Here is a 23,499-nt window from a genome sequence, read left to right as displayed (position 1 = left end):
TCGGTTTTACGGCCGGCAGGTGGTCCGACTGCTCTTCCCCTGCGTTCACGACGAGACTTCCACCCTCTCACGATTACCACCTACGTTTCTCGATGAATTGAAATTAAATATTGTCCACGAAACGAGTAAACTTTACTGTTCGAACTGAAGCTGATGCTTGATGGTTGGAAGATCAAAATATACAAACGTGACAATGGCAATAACTGTCTCAACTTCCTCATACCTATCACCTCCCATAAAATTTCCATAACAGTTCTCCATTACCTGTTAGTTATTTAAAACAATTCCAACAAATTCCCAAGTCCCCAGATAGAATGCAACTCTGACTTTGCAAACTCTGACTGAGTTTTGCATACAGATTGCACTTTAAAAGTCGAAACTTTGAAGACGATTATCTTTGCTCCGAAACGGCCAACATCTTCACAATTTTTGACACACGTAGACAAAATTATCGTTAACAAATACTCCATATTTGAAGAACATTGTGAGAAGGTTATTTTTTTTTTTTTTTGGAGAACCACCTTAATTGTTACGGGTTTCGTGGCGCGTCGTTCCCTTCTCCGGGGAGAGAGGAAGGGTCTGCCGCATCCAAGGCGACGTCCTTTCCGTTCTAATTACACAATTAAAAGAAAGTTAATCCGTCGTGATCCACGGACGACACGCGGACGCGTAAACAAACGTGTCGGCGCCGTGGGGATGGTTTGTGGGGTGGAAGTGGGCGGAGAGGATCGCGACGGATGCAGACGGAACGAGCAGGCGACGAGTAATTTAACGCTCGACGAGATTTATGAAAATTTTTTCGGCCCCGGCATGCGGGCGAGGCGGTTCGCCCTCGACTAAACGGTTCTTTGTAGCGAGAGGCGGTTAGAGAGAGAAAAGGGAGAGAGGGAGAGAGAGGCCGGGGCTCTCTTTGTGAGCTGGACGAATTTCCCCTCGCGGCGCCGGCAAATTCCCAGCGTTGTGTTCTTTGTGTTCTTGTAATTATAAACACGCCGCGACCCGCTGAAAAACGGGCCCCTTGAAACTTTTCTTGCCAATAGAAGTTGAACGGCGGATATAATCGTTTAAGGGGTCGTGCAATTTTGATCACGCGAAAATTCCAACGTTTTCTTCTTACAGCGTATTAACCCTTTGACGAGCACGGACACACCGGTGCGCCCAAAGTTATTCTAGCCAAACAGAGCACAAATCCATTGCCGCAATCGTTTGTTATCTTTATTATTGTGTTTAAGATGTTATATTTTGAGTTCTTTCAATATGCCCACTACGGAAAGGAAATTGCATTGATTAGAAGTGCTTGGCAATCTATGGGTGCTGTTGTTCCACTGTGTGTATACTCGTGCTTTGAGGAATACCACAAATTAAACGAATTTTAATACTTTGGAAGTAAGTATTCGTGTGATACAGTACATTGTATTTTGTTGTTTTAAATATATGTTATAAATAATATATTATAAATAAATAAATGATGGATGGAAAATATATTTGTGTGTCTAATGGGTTTAAAAGTTATAATAGACGTCACATTATAAATCTTCATATTGAATGAGAAAAAATTTTCTAAATATAGCTACATTCAAAAATAGGCAAAATTTTGATTTAAATACAAATTTCAAATTGAGTCATAATGAATAAAAGATGAAAAATTTGTATCTATTATTCGTCGAATAAAGATACATGTCTAAAGTGTCTTCATTTGATTTTATATTTAAATAATTTTTTATCTAGCTAATACTCATTTCTAGCTACATTTCTCGGCCGGATTACCAGAATGACCCCTTAAATCGTGCTATATTAACGAAAACTCATGAATAACTCCCTTGCCTTTCAATTTTCAGGATTTTCGCAACACGTCAAAAAATTACAGTTGGTGGAATTGGTGGATGGCCTCATCGATCGTAGTTTTAAAAATTCTCTTGCAGTAAGGTACATTCATTTCGCTTAGCATAATTTCCTAGACGTTCCATGAAGCTGTGGCCGGTGCATAGGGGAATAATGAATATAAGTAGGGTATCGCGAGCACGAACGAATTCGTTGGGAAGGCTCTCGCGCCTAATCCACAAAGAAAAGTTTATCGAGGCATAATGAAATTTCCCGTGCGTCGAAGTGAGGGTCGCCCATTGCAGATCTCACAAACAGAAACTACTTGGGCGAAAAATGGTTACAATTAGACCAAAAAAGAATTCAGGCTGTCAGAGAAAGTACGCCATTTTCGAGCACAAAGAGTTCTCTGTGTGAAAAATTCAGGTTCTCTGGTCGAAATGAAACGAACAATTCGCTTCCTCTCTTTTTCGACGAGGAGAGGTCCCACGAGTGTCTTGCTCCAACGAATTATCGAGAATCTCTCGTCAAAAAAGAAAAAAACAAATAAATAAAGAACGTCGAAACTATCCGGTAACATTTCCGAAATGGCCCGAGCCACTGGCTTCCCGCTCAAAGTACGATCTCTAGCGCTCGTGGATCGAGGATCAATGGTTCCGGCTAAATCAATCCCTGGTCCCGTCGAAGCGAAACGAAAAATTTCATCCCTCCGAAACTCCTCGCTGGACTCGAAGGTTAAATCGAAAACAGCTCAAGGATCCGTTTACGTCGGGCGCACAGAGGCGCTTTTAATGAAATAAATTTCGTTCCTCGTGCCCTGAAACTGGGCCACCATCATTCCTTCTAATCCCCGGTGCAGACGTAATACCACGTCCACGGTAGAGCTACGTGTACAAGGTGAGTCACCGCTATTCCCTAAAATATTTCGTGAATCCCTAAAGTTGCGGGAAATGGGGCGAGTGACTGGCAGTGCCCTTTCTGGACTACAATACCACGGTTACCGAGTAATATCATTATTAAACGTAGAACCGTGTAGAATTAAACAGGTAACAGAAGATGGAGAGCGAAAAAATTGTGACGAAGGATATATTACACGCGATTATTATCAAAGAGAAGCAGAACAGAATATACATATAATAGAAGGTATAGTAGAAGGTATAGAGAGAACAAATGATTATCAAATGAGATTGCCAAGAAACATCCCCTTCCGCTGACAGAAGTTCACCAACGCCGCCAAAACTCCCAGCATCAAAATTTCAGCTCAAACAAAACGTCCAAAAGAGCTGGCAGATATCGAGCCGTTTCACCTGGAACGTAGGTGGGATGGTTCCCTGGAAGAATGAGATCAAAGGACACCGAAAATTCGTTCGAATCGTTCGCCGTGCTCCCTGTGTGTTCACTCGCGTACGGATATTACCCCCAACTATGGAGGACGGGGTATAACGCTATCGTGAAATGCGTAAAGATCGCGATGGAAACTTGAAATTCCTCTGGAGAAGAATCGTTGAACGTGAAACAGGGGGGCGGCGGGGGAGCACAGGAGGGGTGGAAACAAGCTGAGGGTGGGTCGCGGCGAGCCCCCCTCCGATAAAGAAAGGATACGGAGTGGTTTAACCGCGAATGGTAAAAGTGCAGCGAGATATCCGACCGGCAGCTCCGACACGTTGAGACGTTGGAACGGAGGCCGAGCTTACACAAAGGATAAAGAGGAGCAGGATGACGAGGATGGGGGTGGGGTGGGTCGACGGGGGTGGTTCGCAGCCGGCGAAAACGCGAGGAAGAGGAAGAAGTGGAAGGACGCGGCGAGAACGGAGGATAGAGGTCGTGGGAGGAAGAGGGAGCCACCGTGGAGGAGGCCGATGGAAGTGCTGCGCTGGGAGAGGGTTGGGGAATGGGACCTGGAGGAAAGGGTGGTTAGAGGCGAAAGATACGAGGCGGAAGCTACGGGGAAGGCTCGGCTTGGGAGTAGATTTTACGAAGGCGAAGGCGGATAGATTCGAAAGGGTGAGGAGAGACGAGCGAAGGGTAGGTAGGGGTTTGGCGCGCTATACGAGCCGATGTCCCTTGAGGTCAGCCTAGCGTGACTACCTATCAATTGCCGAGACTGCGTCTAGCCCGCTTAAGTGACGCGACGTTGGATATACCCGCTTGGATATTCCACAGACACTGCGCGATGTCGATTTTCCGTAAATACGCCGAGATAGCGTCATCCCGTGTGTACGTGCTCGACTCGCGACACGCTTATTCGCTCTTTTCAGTTTCGTCACCCCCCACACGACGAGGCAGAATCTAAACAAACTGGCACTTCAACAAACACAGGTTGCGAATACTTATCGAACTGACTGTATATACGATCACGCTAAATCCTGTATACAAAAATAGGCTAAAATTACTTCAATGACCTTGAAACATGGAGATCTGCTAAAAATCGATTTTTCATTTTAGAGGCAAATACAATAACTTCCCCATAAATCGGGAAGTTAACAAGTTATTAGATATCTTCTCAACGTCACCAAGAACAAAAAAATAACCCCTAGGCCTTCCATGAACGCTATCAAGAATTTCCTCATAGGCCAGGTTCTCGCCAGCTTAAAAATAATAATTTCATCGTCCCACAGGAGGAAAGTGTTCTTTAAATAAATGTCTGAAAACGCTTCCAGAAACCTAACCTCGGATATATCGAGCACTTAAGAACGCCCTGGCTCTCGAGCGGAAGCTAGAGCTGCGGGCGCGTTGTTTACACGCTCCCATTGGCCCACCAGCTGAAAACAGTCCCTGGTTGACGTTTCTTTCCAGTTTCTCGCCTTGCGATAACAACATATCTGAGATCTCGCTCGGACGCGGTTTGTTTTCGCTCCGCGCGTGGACTGACAGTATGTTTTCGCCCCCACGTTAGACGCTGCGTTAACAAACGTATCACGCCATCCGGATCTCGCTAATTAATCGCTGCGGCGAGGGTTAAAAGCTGGCTGGGTTCCGTGCCTACTTCGACAAGTGCGTTAAGTGATCTTTAATCGGATCGGAAGCTCGAAGCGCGACGTTGATCAACACCTTTCCATCTGTTACTTTTCGGGGTATGGTGTTTTCAAATTCGTTTTTGAGTTCTGGTTCATGTATTAGGCGTGGAAATGTATTCCGCGATTTTCTAAAATAAATTTACTCTATTTCACTTCTGAAGGAAAATTTTGTTTATGTATATAGAAAACATGCAACCTTTAATCTTTCAAGAGAGCACGTGTAGTTGTGAAAACAAAATGGCGAGCGAATATTTCTATTTAAATTACAATCAGAAGTAATCGAATGTATTTAAGTGCACTTGTAATCTGTTAGAAGAATGACATTCTTCCTCCAAGAAATAGCAGGTGGAAACTATTTAAAAATTTTTAGAAAAATCTCTTTTTAAAATAGAAACGAAAAACTCTGCATTTATCTCGACGAAAATTCAGTACTGTTTAAATTATACTCGCTGGATGTTTGAATGATCGGATCAGTGTTGGAATATTCGAGTAGAGAAAAATTCGACAAGTCGTGGTCCCGGTTCGGGCGTATCCCTATCCTTCCAGAGGCGAAGAACGAGCCTCGGTCGCGATTTGTCGAATATATGTTTCAAACGTGATCGTCTTCCGTTCGCAGAAAAATATCGTCGGTGTACCAATATCCCGAGCGAGCGGAATATTCTGGCGGAAAGAAAAGTCGTACCATCTCTCATCCGTGGTGGCGTAACATAGAATGTAAAGCCCTTATCTCTGCCATAGAAACTCTCTTTCTCTTCTCCGTTCGGTGGGCAATGTCCTTTTCCTAACCCATATTAAGAATTCTGTAGAAAAATGTTGACGATTTTACTCGTTCATACGAATTAACGCGTTAAGTGCCGCGTCAGTCACCGGTGAGTGACACTAACTTTTGGTACTAACTGGGCCCTATGATTGTTTTACGTTTCATCCAGAACAGTTACATGACGTCCCCACTCAACTTTAGTCTCTATCATTAATAAGGACATTTTCTCCTCAGTCATTTACTAATACTAGTGTTTTATACAACACTTAATGCTATCTAGTTCAGAGCAATCCACATGGTAAGAAATATTTTGAAGAGACTGTGGTTTCTGAAGCGTGTAGCCTACATTATTCTTGTTAGACATCTTCTCCTAAACTTAGATTAATACCATCAAGGTCTACCATAACAGAAAACCTCGCACAGCAAACCCACGGTGCGAAAGTCTCCTTTAGCCAACGAACTGATAGTACCTCCTTCTTTTTCAAGCGCGATCTTGAAGAAGGCTCATCGAGCAGCATCAGTAAAGGAGGATTCGTTCAGGCCAGGTTTCGCGGGGCCAGATCGATATTCACGGCGTGGGAGCGAAAGGTAACGCGGCGTACGAAAGGCAAACAAAGTGATAAGAGCGGAGAAGAGACCATAGGAGGGCACCATCGTGTCGAGTATGTAAAAGGCAAGCAAGCAGCGCCGGGCGGCTGCTCGGCGCCGACATTTCGCGGTAAAGCGAGCGACCCCATAGCCATGCATCACTCTGTCCTACCAGCGACTACCTAACTATACCTACGCGGACCTACCAACCCCTGACTTCGTCTGCACTTCGCGTCTCTTTTCTCTCCATCCTCGTCGACCCAGGATCTCCTCTCTGTTCCACCACGTCCCATTCCGCTGTTTCCGCCAGTCTCTGTCCTTTTCAACCTGACCAAACCCCTTCCTCTTCCGGTCGCCCGCAGTGTTGTCCTTTTTTTTCCCTACCTTTTCCCTCAACATTTCCTACGCTCCGTGTTCACCGCCGCGCAACTGGATCTCTCACCTATCCCTCTCCGTCCCCGTCGTTGTTGTCTGTTTCCCTGTGTTCAGCCGCGTTTACAATGGCTCGTCATAGAGAGTCCGTTGTGTTTCTTCGACCAATTTGAGCGTTTGTCATCCCTTCGCGGCCCTGAACGAGCTCCCCTGCGCTCTCTCGCGCCGCCGGTTTTTCCGTCTCGCTTCGGTAGCCCTCTGTTTCGCGGACCCTAGCCGAGGTTCCGTTCGCGGTCTACCTAACCCAGACCTAACCCAGTCCGTCAGTGCGCGGAAGAGCCGCTGGACGCTTCCCGCGCGGCCTTCACAATAATCTGCGTTTTTATGCTCTAGATTATTTAGAAAGCTTGAAATGGTAGGATAGGAGGTGTGCGGGCAACTTTTGAGCAATTTGATGGTGAGGATTACCTGGAATAAAATTAATTGATAAATTAATGATCGTAACCCTTTGCGATCGACGACTTTTTCGGCCGGGCGAGGTAGCAGGTCGAGGAAATTTTCGCAAATGTGTCGAGGGTCAATAAAATGATCTTATGTACAAATTATCTTACAAAAATGTTATATTTTGATAGTTTATCTATATTCACACCTTTAAGAATATAACTTTGCAAAATTAAGTTTCGTGTTTTACTTTGGTATGATAATTTATGACACATTGACCAAAATGCATTTTTGGCTTATCTGGACATGTATCACAGTAATAAGTTGATTCGTGTTTTCGACTAGAAGAAACTTTGCAATCCTTCTTTTTTCCAGTAAGAATCACATGGAACTTTCTATTTAATCGAATTTCGACAGAATTCGAGATCGATCTTGAAGCTCGATCGCGCGGCTGTCGAAAATTTCCTGTTAACTGGTTTACCAAAATTTTTCGAAACTGCAAATATATTGGCTGGAGGTAGCAAAATCTAACATAAGCACCGACTGCCGCCTCTCACTCGTTACTCGATCTGTCGGCGCGAAACGTCATGGCGACCGAGAGTCGCTTCACGACCGCAAATGGTTATGACACTTATCTTCAAAAGGAAGACATTCTTGACCTAGTTTTGTAATTTAACTTGTATTTACCTAAGATTTTTATTAAGGTTTCGTCCCCCGGATAATTTATCAATTTCCAGCCTCACAAACTACTCTGATTCCAACTATCCTCTATTTATTTTCTAAAAGCCTCTATCAAAATTCATGATCTGAAGCTTCAACGCGGCCAACCGCGTCAATTCGTCAATGTCCAACATCAAACAGAAAATAAGCTCGTCCCAGTTGCGCAACAAACCTCGCCACCCGATCATCGTAAGTTTTACAATTTTAATTCGTTCTACGCGGACCAAGATACCCGAATCTATTTGCGGAATGAGAATGGCTCCGTTGAGGCGGATTTCCATCAACGCTCGTAGAAGTTCTCACGTGGCAAACAGGTTGCAGGGGGATTTCCCGTGTTTGCGTCGATGCAAATGCGCCTCTTCGTTTCATACTTTGAAACAACCTTCCAGGGTTCGCCGAGCGCAACCCGTATCGCGTTGTTTGTCTTACCTCTTCTCTGCGCGGTTCAGGCTTTGATACACCTTCCGGTAGGTGCGCTGGTGGCACTCGTGTATCGAGAGCTCCTTATCTCGAACCTCGAGGATAAGCGTCTTATTGTTCTCACGCGCTATCAGCGACGAGGCGCGGTGTTATCAGGTTCGTACGGATGGAAGATTTAAATCCACCCGCGGTGTTGAACTCCTCGTCGTCTCGGCACACTTCCGCGTCGTGAAACTTCGGAAAAGTGTTAGATTCGCTTTTCCTTTAAATTCTGGTTCTGTTCTACGTCAAACGGGGTACATGACGGGCCGGAGTTTACATTACTTTTCGTTGATGTTTTGGGTGTATTTTGTGAAAGTTATTAGTGATATATTCACTTCATTTTTTATAGGAAATAATAAATATTTTTTTTCGTAAAAAAAATTCACGTTCGTCTTTGTACTCTTTCGAAGAGGACTTAATCAACGAAAGAGCTAAAAATGTCAAACTCGATGGTGTCCACGAATGAAAGTATTTGTAAGCAGTAATTTTCTATTTTTTTTTTTTTTTTTTTTTTTTTGGATGGATTATTGAATTTGAATGGATTAAATTTATGGCCGGCCGAGCCTGGGGGGAAGCATTAACAGTAATTCGGTACCGGAAGACAGGTAACGGTTCTCTGTAACGGGCCAATTCAATTAGTATAACCGGCCCATTCCGATTGCGATCGATGCTCCTAATGGCCAGTTCTGCCCCTAATTAATATACGCTTTTAATTACGTCCGCGCCGCGTTTCTGAAACGAGCACTCGGCTCGTCGAATATGTATTTTCGAATGTAACCGTGTTACGCCAAATTCGCATTGCAAAACTTGCGGGAAAACCAGCCCTGGGTCGAACAGGTTGCGCACCATTTTCACCCTCCAAATCGCGCGCAACCCAGTTTGACACTTCGGGACAACTCTAAACCCTCCAGTTTAGAGTTCTATACAATTCATCTCTGAGATAAGATTTTTTTTTTCGTAGCAATTAGCGTTTGTTAAGGGTACGTTACGAAGAGGCAAAGACGTCGTAACTGAGAAGTTTCGAAATAATATTCATTCCATACAAGAAATAAGGAATATTAAAATGATTTATATATCCAATAGAATAATGATTTCAATGCAACTATTAGATTTGTACAAATATCGATAAAATTATAAACACCAAGGCGCTTTCCAATCTGTATCACGACGGAACGCCCTTAAACATCCCTATAAGCATTTCCAACACGTAATTTCTTCATCCCCTACTGTACGTTACAGCATTGTACCTGTTGAGCTTGTCGTTAGGGCGACGAGTTGTAAATTCGTAGCGGGAGAACATCTCTATTATAACTTAATATAACGCAGCCACGCCGAAAATGAAATTACTCTTCTAAGATGAAACTTTTCACTGTTTGCTGGATGATTCGGTACGACGCGAACACGGCTAGGAAATAGTCCTTGCGTTCTACAATACATAGGTCCATTGCGCCAGTTTACCACGAAATTGGAGTTGAAGTCTAAAAAATGCCTTGCACGTAATCAGAATTATTCTATATCCAAATATTTAATTTTCTTAAAAAAATTTTCTTAAAATTCCAAATTTAACGACTGGAAACGACCGAAAACAAATGAAGTAATTTCTACAAAATTGGAGTTACCTTATTTGAGAATTTAATTAAAAAATTCAGCGTTTAATTATTTCCCAGTTCGTAGCGCAAGGGGTTCAAATGATGATCGATTGCTTAAAGCTCCAAATTCAACGATTGAAAATCACTTAAGGAAAGTAAGTCAGCTATTTGCAGAGAATGAAATAATTTGTAGTAAATCGGCCAACAGTGGGGGTCGCAAGAAATAAGGACGGATCGCCCAGCGAACGAGGCACTTCATTCGCGCAGTAAATGTTCCAACGATCAAGATTTCACCGTGCGACTAGAGGAACGGGGTTGGAAGAAAGGACGAGGGTTAGACGCGGGAGTGGCTGAGGCTTCACGAGAGTCTGGTGGAAGGCCAATATAGGTGTGCTCGCACCGGTGGAATTGTAGCTCGTTTCGGAGGTTCACGCCCGAAGAACGAGGTTAATGACAAGCCAGCTCTCGAGAGCGTTTCGAAATCGATTCGTGTTCGATGAGAATGCGCTGATTCGAAACGGAAAACTTGGAACTAACGGGGTATGTGCCCCTTTGAGCGAGGACTCGGAACTGGCGTTATTGGGGGACGCTGAACTCTCTTGATCGTTAGAAAGGGAGCGTGGAGATTTTGAATCAACGGAAAAATTGTCGATATCGTTGGTGGGATCTACGCGACTCGAATTTTCGATTAACTGTATTTTATTTATAAACCCCGCGGCAGGGTATAGAATGACATTTTAATTTACACGCTGGTCAGGGATCTGTGCCATTATTAACGCTTATAATATAATAAAAATGATAGATATAATCGATTGCACTGGAGTTTAACTAGTTGATATTTCAGAAAGGGATAACACGTTCGAGTCAAGGCGGATAACTGTGACAGGTCTATTTATTTACGCTCTGTCCGTCATTTTCACGGCAACTTATCGTTACTGTCCGGCTGAATCGATAAATTGAGTTAAATAACGAGCCTCGTGTGAAGGATAATTGTCGATTAATATTTAGGGGCTAATTGTTGGCGCAATCGTTCCTCCAATCACCCTCGCGGGATCGACTCGTTCCAAATATAGCCGTCCTTTATTTTATTGTCAATGAGCAACTTCGACGATACGTTAACCGTGATTTTAATATACATTTGTAAGTATTTTAATTCATCAATGTTTCATCGTTGCTGGGTTGAGAAACCTCGAGTTCAATGGAGCACGATGGGTGGAAACGCATAGTAGAGAAGAAAGTATTGTTTTGTACTTAATTTTATGTTAAATGCTCTAAAATTTTCAAAATTTACAGAAATATCGTACTAAATATCTACATAATATATCTATTAAGATTCCTGTCGTTCGTACAGTGGTTTCACCTTTAAGAGGTTAAGAGCCACTGGTGTATCTGATGCAAGCTAACCGTATCGAATAGCCGACGATTCAATTTTATGTCGAAAAATCGGAAAGCTTTATTATCGAACAATTCTATCTCGAACCGACAGGAGTCTTCGGAGAAATCAAGTTTCCGATAAATAGAGAATTCACCGCAACTCCTGCGGGTCACCGACACCCAAGCGCTTTGCACAGGGAAGAAGCGAAACCTCAGACGAGGAGAGAACCACAAGTGGAAGTGCGCCCTTTTAACCCTTTGCGGTCGTGATTATTTTCCAACCAACTATTGCGCTGGAGTTGTATCGCGGCGATCGATTCTACGCGAACTGACAAATTTTATTCGGCCCTTTTCAGGGATTCATTTATACAGCCACTAACTGCAGATGAACTTTCGGCTTATCATGTTACGATTTTTACGAGTCGGTTTCAAAATCTGTTGAAATTTATACGTTGAATTAAAATACATTGTAGGAGGAAATAATTTCTAGTTAATTTATATGAATAGTCGCTAATTCTAGATATAATTGTTTAAAAGTATAAGAAAATGTACTGAGTATGAAATCATTTCTATCGAGACAGCATTATTACTCACCAGCACTTGATGAATTTGTTTAAATTATTAAATGCAGAACACTAAATACAATGCAACCTTTTGGGAGGCGGCTCAAAATTAAAAATTTGTAATTCCTGCTTAAGTTAGTAGGGACGCGATACTACAATATGATAGAAAAAGATTTTTTTATATTATGATGTAAATTTAGAATTATGATAAAAATGTCACGATGGAGTTGTATCGTTAATAAAATAAAGTTTTATAATGAGAACTGCGAGTGTACTATAAATATCGCAATTCGTCAAATTCAAAGCTGATACTTAATTAATCGTCAGACCTAGCCCTGACCCGTCCTTCAGTCAAGATGAAAATCAGAGGAAATTGCGAGACAATGAGGACCTGGAAGAGATTCTCAAAAGTAATTTAGGTTAACGCGAACGAGAGACAACCTCAGAAATGAATGTTCTCATTTTACGGTCGTTCCTCGCTTGGCAAACATTGGCGCAGCTAAAGAAGACGAACAAACGGTTTCAAAAGTTACAGCAAATCGAGTTATGCGTTTCGTTGCTGCGGAGAGAAACAAACAAAATCTGTTTTCGGAACGGCTTGCGAAAAAACGTGCAGCAACACGATACAGACAATAGTTTGGCTAAGAAGTACAAGAATAATAAATTCCAATCTCCATATAGCCAATCACAGTTTCGTAAGAAACACCTTCAGGTATATGATTGAGCAAGACATCTCACGAATGAGATATAAACGAAGGGGAGTAATGTATGAAGAATGGAGTAACACGTGTTCCACATGGCCACTCCAATTTAAGCTGATAACGCACAAGGCTCATACCGTAAAGGATTAAATAGAATAAATTTAAAGGAACAAATGCATTTGAAATTCAAAGGTAAACAACTTGTATCAATGAATATACGATGATCACGATTGTTAGTAAATGGAACGTCTATTATCTTGATTGAGAAGATGATTCTTTTAGTCTGTTCTACGACTGATTGTGAGTATCAATACGAAATACATATTCGCAATTATCTTAATCTCTAACAGCATCTGAGGCCCATTTGTTCATTAGAATAAATCTATTCCAAGAAATATTTACAAAACTACTTGTTGGGTCTTTTAAAATATAACATTACGGCGAAAGGATTAGACCTGAGTTCAAGTTCTCATTCATACGATAGTAACTGTTCTCTCGTTCTTTTACACTTTGAATTTTTAAGTCAATTTTTTTAGTCAAATACTGTCGAGTAATTTCAGTTTATTGTTAGTCTACTCAACTCTTTGTTTGCAGTATTTGATGTATGTATTATTACTCGCTACGGTCAACTTGGAAAACCCTAGACCTTCTATCTACGTCACTGCTTATAGAAAAAATCAGAAACTATTTTCCCTCATCCTTTGCACACAAAATTAAACGCCCACTCCGAGCGTTCGAAGAACAAAATCTTTTTGAACATTTGTTCTCGAATGAGACTTCATACAAGTATTTAAAAATCAAGTATATCCTTTATACTGACAAGTTCGCATTCAAACATTTTTAATAAGACACAGTCCACTCATCCACAGTCGTTGAGAATCCTGATTGATTCCACGCGTCGTTTAATCGTCGCTAAAAAAATGTCAACGGTGTTCCACACACACACACACACACAATCAAAAAGAACTGCTTTTCAATTCGCCCATTAGTCTTATTCATCAAAAGTACTTCCGCCTCACCTAATGCTACAACTGTACCCTTCTATCACAAGTCACACGATTATCGCAGTGAACCACCCCTCAAGGTATCCAAGATGAATCCCTTACCTGACGTGGCGTCGCGGCAGCGGCGGCGGTACGGGGCTGTGAAAGTTCTCCATCATTGTGTAAGAGTCGTGGTCGTCGGACTTGTGCTCGAGAGCCTCGAGATGATCCAACCTGAGCAGCTCCGGCTCGCGTGGCGAGTGGAGCTCACAGTGGGCCACGTGAAGCAACGGCCTCAGCGACGAACCGCCTTCGCATCGTTGCTGCCGCGAAGGCGGCCTCGCCACCTGCCGATCTACACCATCCGACGCGTGCTGTTCGTCGCCCCAGACCTCGAACTCACCCGCGGCCGAGTAGTCACCGAAACCGCCGTTACCCTTCACCGTTGCACACTTCTTACGACGATCGTCGAGCAGCCCGGGCCACGCGGAGCCCCGCTCCTCGATCTGCCTGCCCTCCTTCCGTTTGTATTTCACCAGGTACTGCTTCTTGCTCGACAGCGACAACGACAGGCTGCCACGGTCGCTGGCGCGACGGGGCGTCAGATTTCCAGCGGAGATCGCACGGGCCTCATAGAAATCCTCCGCGCAGTTGAGCAATATTACGCTCTTCAGAACGTCAGCATGTCAAGTTCAGCCTGGCTTGGTCTGATATAGGACCTGGGGGTCTCGAGAAATGGCTTTCGAGCCTCTAGGACAGAGGTCTCTTGGATAGGGTTCCGAGTCGCTGTTCAATTCCTGACGGAGGACGGAACACTTGGAGTTTTTAAATATGAATTTTAGGATATTAGGCGCAAGATATCAACGTGTCATGATCACCTCGAAAGAATTTTGTTAAATCTTCAACCCTCGAAGACAATTCACGTAGACATGTCACTTTCAATCGTGCTCGGATTCGAGTCGGTCCGATTTGAAGTGTCCAGAGTCGTTTAACTACTTAGGACGTCAGGTTCTCTAAACTCGACACTCCAGACCGTTTCACGCTGAACACTCGTCGTCGAGATAAACGCATTCCGTGTCCTGGGAAAGAGTTTGCGTAACGGACCTCGCGTACTACTAGCCGCCGGCTACGAAAGGGGAAACTCTCGCGTACGCAAACTTTGTTATCGATCTGTCAACGCCAGCGAGAAAGTTCAACTCCCGGCCCACGAGCGATGCTCCACCGCGCGCGGAGCTTTCCTCGGTTACGCGATTGTCACAAGCCAAGCTAACCGTGTCGCGATCCTTCGTCGTTGGCTTCTTCCACGTATCCCTTTCACTGCACTACGCGATAACACTTGAACGACTCCGATGGTTCCGTACACGGGTCACTGTCACCAAGGATCGAAACTCGTCACTCCAAAACGCGCTGGACAGACACGTTCCTCTCTGTTGACAGGCACCGTTAACAGGCGCGCTCGAGACGCTCCCGTTGACGGAGGCAATTCGTCCCCGTAGCTGATAACTAGCTGTGGAACGTCCGCACGGTACGCGGACACTATCCGTCAGTGACGGACGCGAAAACTAATTGGGTCAGGGGGCCGAGAACCGCACGCAAATCCGTGCTAGCGAAGCGTGAGCAGCGTGGCACCGAAAATCCCTGGGGTCCAGGCGAAGGGACCGTGTCGTGTTTGCGAACTGTGTCGAACCCGCCGCGAGGATCAGCCGTGCTTAGCCCGCCGGGTGGCACGGTCAGGTGTCCCTCGAACGATTACTCCAATTTTACGGACGACTCAAACTTCGTTTTGGAGCGTCAAAGTTCTTTGAGTGATCGTATGTCGAGAGGTATCCTGGTAGCGAGGGACTTCCGTTTAAGGGATGTTTGCGGCGAACGGCGCCGCTCGTGTTTCCCGAACGTGTAGAGAGGTTACTGCACCACCGAGTCTCCCCTCTTCGCGCACGGCCTGCGAAACGATCTCGTAGTTTCGTCTTGACGCTCGAGTACGCTCGAGGGCAACACACACAACCGCGCCAGCTGCGGATCAAAGACTGAAGGGCCACGGCGCCGCAACGCCCGGCACCGAGTGACACTGAACGTCCCCTCCACAGGGGCAAGTTCCACGCATGCGCAAACGCGAACGCTCCCACCGCCGGGAATCCCAGTCGCCGCGCGACGAACCCTCGGGATGGAACGCCGCTGAGCGGGTGGTGCGTGCACTAACCCTTCGCGGAGCCGGTGGCGTCTCGATTCGACGCGATTCGACTTGTGTTTCGCGACTATGCGATCTACAGGGTGTTGATACGGACAAGTTTCATGCTGGAAAGGAGACCTCGTTCGGAGGATGCTCGGAAAGTTTTGACATTTTTTATCTCGTTGGTATCGTTTGAGACTTTTGGAACGAAGTGCGTGGAATCGAGACGATTTAAGTGTGTGCATTTGTGACTGTGTGATTGGGTTTGAGGGTGGAAGAGTGCGGTCGAGTATCAACAAGTGAAGTAGAGGCGAGACAATGTGAATAGAACGAATTATTTTTCGATGAGTGTTGAAATCCTGTTAAGGGAGACATCGAGTTGGATAGCTTCAGATATCATGATTGCTAGTTATGAAATTATGATCGTTATACATGCGGTAGTAAGTCATGTATGTCCTGAAGCCACCAGAGGGCTGTTCAACCGATCGCTTTCCCGCAAGTTCCCGATCCACCGCTAACTCCCATATATGCATTCCTCGACTGACCACTGAATGTCCTGATCCGAACGTCAGATTACTATAATTAGACCAAACTCAATTGAAAGTATACCGGGGTAATCCCTTAGTGGCCACGCGGAGTCGATTTATCATTTTTTTAATCAAACTGCAACACGAATTCCTCGAAACTAATGAATCCCTACTTGAGTAAGCCGAATATAGAGTAGATAGTAGATAGGATGATCTACTACTAAAAATCAAATAACCCTCCCTGTGACTCAACACAAATCATTCTATTATTTTTTCTAAATGTTTACTTCCAAGAGACCCTCAAGTGCAACAATCTTGAGGACCTCTGCTCTCTATGTAAACAATTAAAGTTTCCAGTTTAATCCCACTTGTCAAATAACCTTTTCCTCAAACCATAAAATAAAATCCACAAAAAGTCGAAGAAACTACATCTTCGATCGCAAAGAGTCCCGAAAGGAATTGCAGAAAAACCACCCCTCGGTCAGTGTACCACCAAGAAGCGATCGTTACTTCCAGGGAAGAATAAAGGGAAGTCCGAAAACTTCTAGGCGAGGCTAATTTCGAGTGCTGGCAACTCGCTCGCTGAAACTCCATCAGAGTGCCTTAATCATTTACGCGTACTCCGTTTCACGGCGGGAAACGGAGTGCGGTTCTTGTTAAACGCGCGCAACGCTTTGTGCAAACGAATTAATTCACCAGCGAGCACAATCGCGGCCGAGGAGTTTTCGAAACACGGTCTATAGACGCGGACACGTACTCGCATAAGCTGGTGCACGTGTAACGACGGCATCCACCCCCAACTTTCATTCGAGTGGGCGTGAACCCCAGAATTCGAGCAGAAGAAATGCTAATTGTTGAGAATTCTTTTTTACGATAATAATTATTTAATACAATTATTTTATGCATGTGTCGAAAGTGCATTGATCTGAGAATATTCTGAAGTATCAACAGTCTTTTCGACTCCGTAGATCCTCCTTAGCATCACAGGGCCTCTGTATGTGGGAAAGCTAAAATGTGCCGGTGAATTGTGGCCACAAAACCCTTGTATTCACGATTTAGGGTCAAAGATCGCGCCGACGAGATTCGAACCGCTCTAGCACGGGTTGGAAACGAAGCTGCGGAATAGCGTACTTTTGGTTTCTGCCACCTTAGTGGCTGGCGCGTTCGCTAGAGAAACGCTTAGGGAAAGATTGTCATTTTGGGGGGAACGACAAGCTGACAAAGAACATTTGTGTTATGGTAAAGTTTTAAATTGTAAAATCGAAACGTTGTGGATTTAATGCTTCCTGTTCAATGCTGACTATAATGGGTACCTGCGATGAGCGGTCACTTTGGAAATTATTCTTTGATACGTCTATGTAAGTCTTCATCCCTTACCTGAAACAGAAAAAAAGAATCGGGTTAGCGATAAAGAACTACAATTTTAATTTTAGTTTGATTACATCTAGTCTATTCTTATATTGAGACTTTAGTCGAGTGGATGATTGTCATGGATGGTCTATAATAGTACGTAGTTTAATATAACATTTCGAAATTTTAAGATCTTGTGACTAGATCATAATCTGGAAATCAGTTAGCTCGAAGTCTACATATTTCAATTACGAATGAAATCTAACGCTACAAGGTTAATTCAGCTAACACGTGAATGAAAATAAAAATCATAAAACCATGAATCTCTTATTCGAAACATAAAATCCAACCCCAACTTCAATACAGGACTAAAAGGAACACCTAAAAGAGCTCGAACAGCATCGTTCTCCATTCCCCTCAACCGAATACCATAAATTTCTCATACATCAATCGAAGAAACATAATAGCATCGAACAGTTAACGTATTACGAACAATTATTCTTACATCTCACGGTCGACATTGTTGGAACGAAATTCAATCAGCCAGGAACGTCTGGCTTCGTTTCGAATCGCGTCGAACGATGCTGTAACGGAATCGTTCGAGATATCGACGCTCACCGTACAATAACTGTTAAACGACATTATTAAGTGCACAGTGCTAACAATTAACGTACTTCGGTTATCGCGTTAATATTTGCCGTAGCGATCGTCACGGGGCTTCGCTGTTGTCGCTCCCGTTATCCATTCTCTCTCAAGCAAGATATCATTTCACGATGCAGTAATTAAACGGCGCTCTTTTGATGTTTAAAGGCGAAACACGAGACGGAAGAACGGTTTCTCGAAGAAACGACGGTTTATACCCGTCTCTGAAAATCACTCGTCCAGGACGCTATATAGCGAGCATCGTTGTTTACGCGTCGTCTGCTTGCTTACATTGCATCCCCGTTTTCACTTGGCGTGGCTCGAATAGTTTGGAGTCTACGCAGTTCGCGGAGTACGTACACCGACTTCCAAGAATATCTGCGGACCTGGTAGACTCGTGATTTATTCCCACGTTCGCTCACCGTCGATGAATCACGGTTTCATTCAAGCTCGGAATAGAAAGATTAACACGGCCGTCGAACTACCAGGGCTTTGACTCTCGCTGCGATTGCAAATCCTCTTGGACTGATTCATAAGTTTGCGAGGTGTACGTTACGTTTAGGGCGGGGTTATTTATCCTTAGAGAAGGTCTGAGCGTCTGAGGCTGGTTCGAGATCTCGAATTCGCGGAACGTGTATTTGTCGTGATCTCTGTATGGGATAGGAAAAGGCAGATTAATTTTGAAGGACATGGATGTCTATTGAATCGCTACTTCACAATGGCTAATAGATACAGTGGTCGTTGAGGCAACATTTCTCTTGTTCTCTTGTCTAATCTATAATCTCCCTTTGCGATTATCGAGGACAAGAAAGCAAAAACAGTTTCTGATATTTTAACTTCCCATCGAACGCGTTGCTTGCCAGATTACGACTCGTGAAAATAGCCAGGCACTCCTCGCAAACATCCTCATTCCGAATGTCTCCCGCAACTCCACGCTGCAGGGAAATTCGAGCAGATTTCCTGCGAACTATACACCGACGCAACTTTAACGCCGTTAATTAAATGTTCCCGCTCGCGGACTCGTAAAACTGGCGTTTCGACGATTCCTGGCCCGTCAAAGAGCAGCGTCGTCGGGTGGTCGTCGATTTAATCGCGTCGAAAGCGTCCTTTGCGACCGAGCACAGCACGCTCGAACGCGACCGCGGATTCTGTCGAGGCCATCTCGAATTTATAATTAAATACTCGTACGTAATTTCCGAGGGCGCCCGATTCTGGATCGCTGAACTTCCCTACCACTACCCCTTCCTCCCCCCATTAGGCATCTTTACAGACGCGACGAGGGTTATAGAGATACTATTGACTCTCGAAGCTATTCCAGCGAGAGTGGTGCGCGCGGCTCGTGAGAGCGTTTCCCTGGGAAGTTTAATTATCCCCTTCGGTACATCCTGCTGGTCGTTGATACTGGCGAACAATCCACGAGCCCTCGCACGCATATCCATCGGGCGAACACAGTCCAGAGACCCACGAAGAAGGGACTGAGGGATAGATGGACGGAGAAGTTGTTTTATCCGAAATCTGCCACGGCAGCCTACAACGTTTACCCTTTTAGCGGCGACGACCCCCGCTGCGACTCGCGCCATTCTTCGCCACGGCCGCCTAGGAACTCGAGAACTCCCCGGATTGCAACGCAGTGGTTCCTGTACAGGGTGTCCTTAACGGTTCGGCGGGTTCCACTGGAAGGATTGCACGTTCGAAATGTTGAAGATAGGCTCGATAGAGATTCCTTGATAGAGAAGATTGTTAGATGTGGATTTATTGGTTGACAGAATTATGGTGTTCGAGCCTAGGAGTATTCCTTGTAGCTTGAAGCTTCATGGAATTATATCAAGGGACTATTTCACTGAAGGAGTTTAAAGACTCTCTCGCAGTGTCTGTTGTATTTTTGGTATCGCGATAGCATTATTGAAAGTGAATTTGTTACTTATCAAAGCAACAAAACTATTGTGTTTCACCCTAGGGTACTCTTAAATGCTTCATTCGATCAGATCAAGTGCACTATTTTAACCCTTTGAGTGCCAAGAGCGATATATCGCTGCACGAAGCTGTAAGTGCTATAACTCATTAAAAAATCAATTTTGCTTTACGAAAATAAAGACATAGACTTATTTGTGCATTTCAATTTTATTTCGTATACCGTAATGGGTGTAATATAATGTATAACGGTTGTTTTTATTATCGTGTAAAAATGTCATGAACCTTCAAATAAAATTGACCGAAATATACATTTTTGTTTACAATCGTGCACTTTTGCTTAAATTTGTCTAGCATTTCTCGCATATCTATAAAAATTTTCTCTAGCACTCAAAGGGTTAAGGCGAGGAAGGGATGCACCTAAATTTCTCTGCTACAGATATTCTGCTAAAGATGAAGAGGATATTTGGAAATCAACCCGTTGGTCATCAAAAGAACAAATTTATACTATAGATCTACATATCGTAGATCTCACCTCACTATATTGTAATAATTTCTACAAATTCGAGGATTCATTAATACGAAGCTCGAAACTCTACCAGCTCGAAGAACTCGAACGAGAGCCTCAAATACCGCCACCACCCTGTCGCGAACCTGAAGTTACGAAAGCCTCAGATCCGATACCTCGATATCCCACACGCATCAACCCAATAATTCAACGCACTCCTGCAAACCACTTTCTTTCTTTTCAACCCCAGTTTCGCGATATTTTCCGGCAGCGGGCACCCTATATACGCGTGCACGCAACTACGCGAAGCACTCTTCAGTCGCGACTCGAAAGCGTCCCTGGTGGGAGCTGCAGAGGAGCATAGGTGGGGCGGAAGGAAAATTCGCGACAGGGCCTTTGATGTCGCTTAAACAGAAAACGTCGGCCCCTGCTGTTCCAAGCATGGCTTAGATTCTTCCTTCCTTCCTTCCTTCCTCCTTCCTTCCTCCTTTCTTTCAGCCAGCTAGCTTCTTACGGTCGTCTGCCTTCACGGCACGTCGGACGTCTTTGAATCTCTCTCTCTTTCCTCCCCCATACCACCGCCGCACTGTTATCGCCGCGCATCTCCTTAGTCCTTTAGTCCTGGCCGCTTTGAGACGCGCCACGACTACCAGCGGCCCCGCGACGATGAAGATATCGTCGTTCCGCTGCCCAACCCACTACGTCCTTGCCATAAGCACTCATTTGTTCCCCTTATCTGCTCGATAGGCACTTCTCGGCCTTCTGGGACGAGTGGACGCGCAGGACCGCGCGAGCTCCTTCCTACTTTCCTGTTTGCGCACCGATCGGCCTGAAATTTGCATCGCACCTCGCGAGGAGACGTGCTGGGAACGTGCTCGCAAGTCTGGGGCTAATGGCATATTTGTATTAATTCTAAAATTTAAGGGGGAGCTTAAGACCCTTTGCAATTGAATCATTGCACTCGAGACGCATTGGAAGTTACCGTGTGGTAGTCTAGGAGAGGATTTCGTTGAAGAAGACTTTCTAAACTCTAAACCGTCCAACTTGCTGAATTTATTTCTTTGTGTTTTTGCTCTTTGCAATTGAATCCTTACACTCGAGACACTTTGCAGGGCATCGACAGCTATCGAAGAATTTTGTTGGAGGAGACTCTCTAAACTCTAAACTGTCTAATTTGGAGAATATGATTTCCTTGTACGGTTTGCCTGCCCGTGCGGCGTGCTAACGACCCTACCCTGCGTACAGGGTAAGGGCAAGACGGCAGCGAAACGGGCCAGTTTTATCGAGTCACGAGTTCTTTGAGCGAGATAGATCGAGAACGATAGCCGTTCGGAGACGATAAGCGTCCCACCAACGCTTTGATGATGACGCGTTTCTTGCGTTCGCTCCAGACGGCCGTCGTCGACTCCACGCTGCGGGCATTGTGCGAAATTTCTGGTCGTTTTATGAGAAACGACCCGACCGCCCGTGGCGTTTGTGATTTTAACCCCTCGTCCGGCTGAGCGCGAGTTAACTCGCCCTTTGTGAGGAACGTTTGCCGAGCGAAATTTGTACAGTTGTCGGAATAGCGAGCCGCGAGCTCGCTTTCGCGATGGCTTCGTTTCTGAATTTTCTAACTTTCCGAAGTTGATTAGTTGCCCTGCCAGAAATTTCGACCCATCGTCGCTTTTGCAACGGAATTGTTGTGTGGGGCTTTTTTCCGAGAGCTTTGAAGAGACGAGCAGGTTGCGGGGATGTTTTCGGTACATGGTTAAGGGATGGGAACGACACGCTTTGCTGGAAACTATTTTACACCGCGTAGATGAAGTTTGGACCTCTAAATGTCCAAGGATGATACTTTAATGTCTCGGCAGGGTATATCAATGCTTGAATTGAGTGAAAATGTTGTCATTTGTTTATTAATCTTCATGAGTGTATCTGTTACTAGGGGAGGTTTTCTTGATGAAAATGAGCACAAACACGGCCACATTCGGCCTATTTTCGACTACACATAGTTGCAAGCTTCCCAAAACTGTGAAACTATGCACAATGATGGTATATACTATTGCGTATTACTAACCATAGTCCGAATAGGTCAGTGATTGGGCTCACTCTTCTACAAGGAAAGCATTTTAGGAGTCTGCCTCCGATTATTTTGATTTTTGGATGTGTTTTAAAGGACCGAAAAATAAGATATACGTATTTTTTTATATTGGCCCGTTTTCATATTTAGGGGGTGAAACGACCCCCTAAAAGTTTCAACTGCAATAGGCTATCTCCGAAACTATCATAGATAGAAGAAAACTTTTAAAAAACAGTTTTATGGTTTTCTATCTGCATATAGAATCTGGCCCTAAATTTTATAAAAAAAAAATTTCAGCTGAGACTTTTGGCCATCGTTTCATCCCCTAAATATGAAAATGAGCAAATATAAAAAAAATGCGTATGTCTTATTTTTCGGTCCTTTAATACATATCCAAAAATCAAAACAATCGGAGGAATCTCGCCAATTCATTAATAGAACTCCCATAAGAATACAATGAAATATTTCGAAATGTATTCGAGTCACTTTTGAAAATCTCATGATTACGTATAATTCGAAATGGTTAGAAGGTGATTGTGTTACGTGGAGATCGGGTCCAGTTTCTTAGAAGTGGGAATTAGTGTACTTGACCGAGGGAATCGATACGGGCGTTACGTTCACGTCTGTGATCGTTGATTCCTGGATTTGGGTAAACTGATCCTTGGATGTATGCGCGACGTCGTCCTGTAATACCACGCTGTTGGATGAATTGTAACCGTTCAATAACCCTATGATGAATTACGACTCGAGAGATCGATGCCTTCTGGTTTACAGGACCAGGAAACAGCATTAGCTGATGTTGCGTTGGTGTTCGGTTTGCGCTGTACGTTATTGCGAAAAAAAGAATATTTGTCACGATATTCGAGGATGAATTTATGCATCTAGATTGGTGGAGATTTGTTCTGCTGCAAAATTGAATTTTATATTGCATTTCAAGG

At 44.2% G+C, this 23,499-nt stretch overlaps 1 protein-coding gene across 6 annotated transcripts in view; it reads right to left on the bottom strand.

Annotated features, from left to right (window-relative positions):
* Positions 1–23,499, bottom strand: part of LOC128887652 (teneurin-a) — a 766,007-nt gene that overhangs the window by 117,563 nt on the left and 624,945 nt on the right. Inside the window, exon 1 of one of the 6 annotated variants that reach the window (XM_054143826.1) lies at positions 13,515–15,405. The exons of the other annotated variants lie outside the window; for them this stretch is intronic. Coding sequence (XP_053999801.1) covers positions 13,515–13,570 — 56 coding nt within the window. The 5' untranslated portion in view covers positions 13,571–15,405. Of the gene's footprint in view, positions 1–13,514; positions 15,406–23,499 lie in introns of those variants that run through there. 6 annotated transcript variants of the gene reach the window in all.

This window comes from Hylaeus anthracinus, unplaced genomic scaffold, assembly GCF_026225885.1.
Source record: "Hylaeus anthracinus isolate JK02 unplaced genomic scaffold, UHH_iyHylAnth1.0_haploid 0, whole genome shotgun sequence".
NCBI classification, from domain to species: Eukaryota; Metazoa; Arthropoda; class Insecta; order Hymenoptera; family Colletidae; genus Hylaeus; species Hylaeus anthracinus.
Note: the sequence above shows the minus strand (reverse complement) of the source record. Positions and strands in the feature narration are given on the sequence as shown.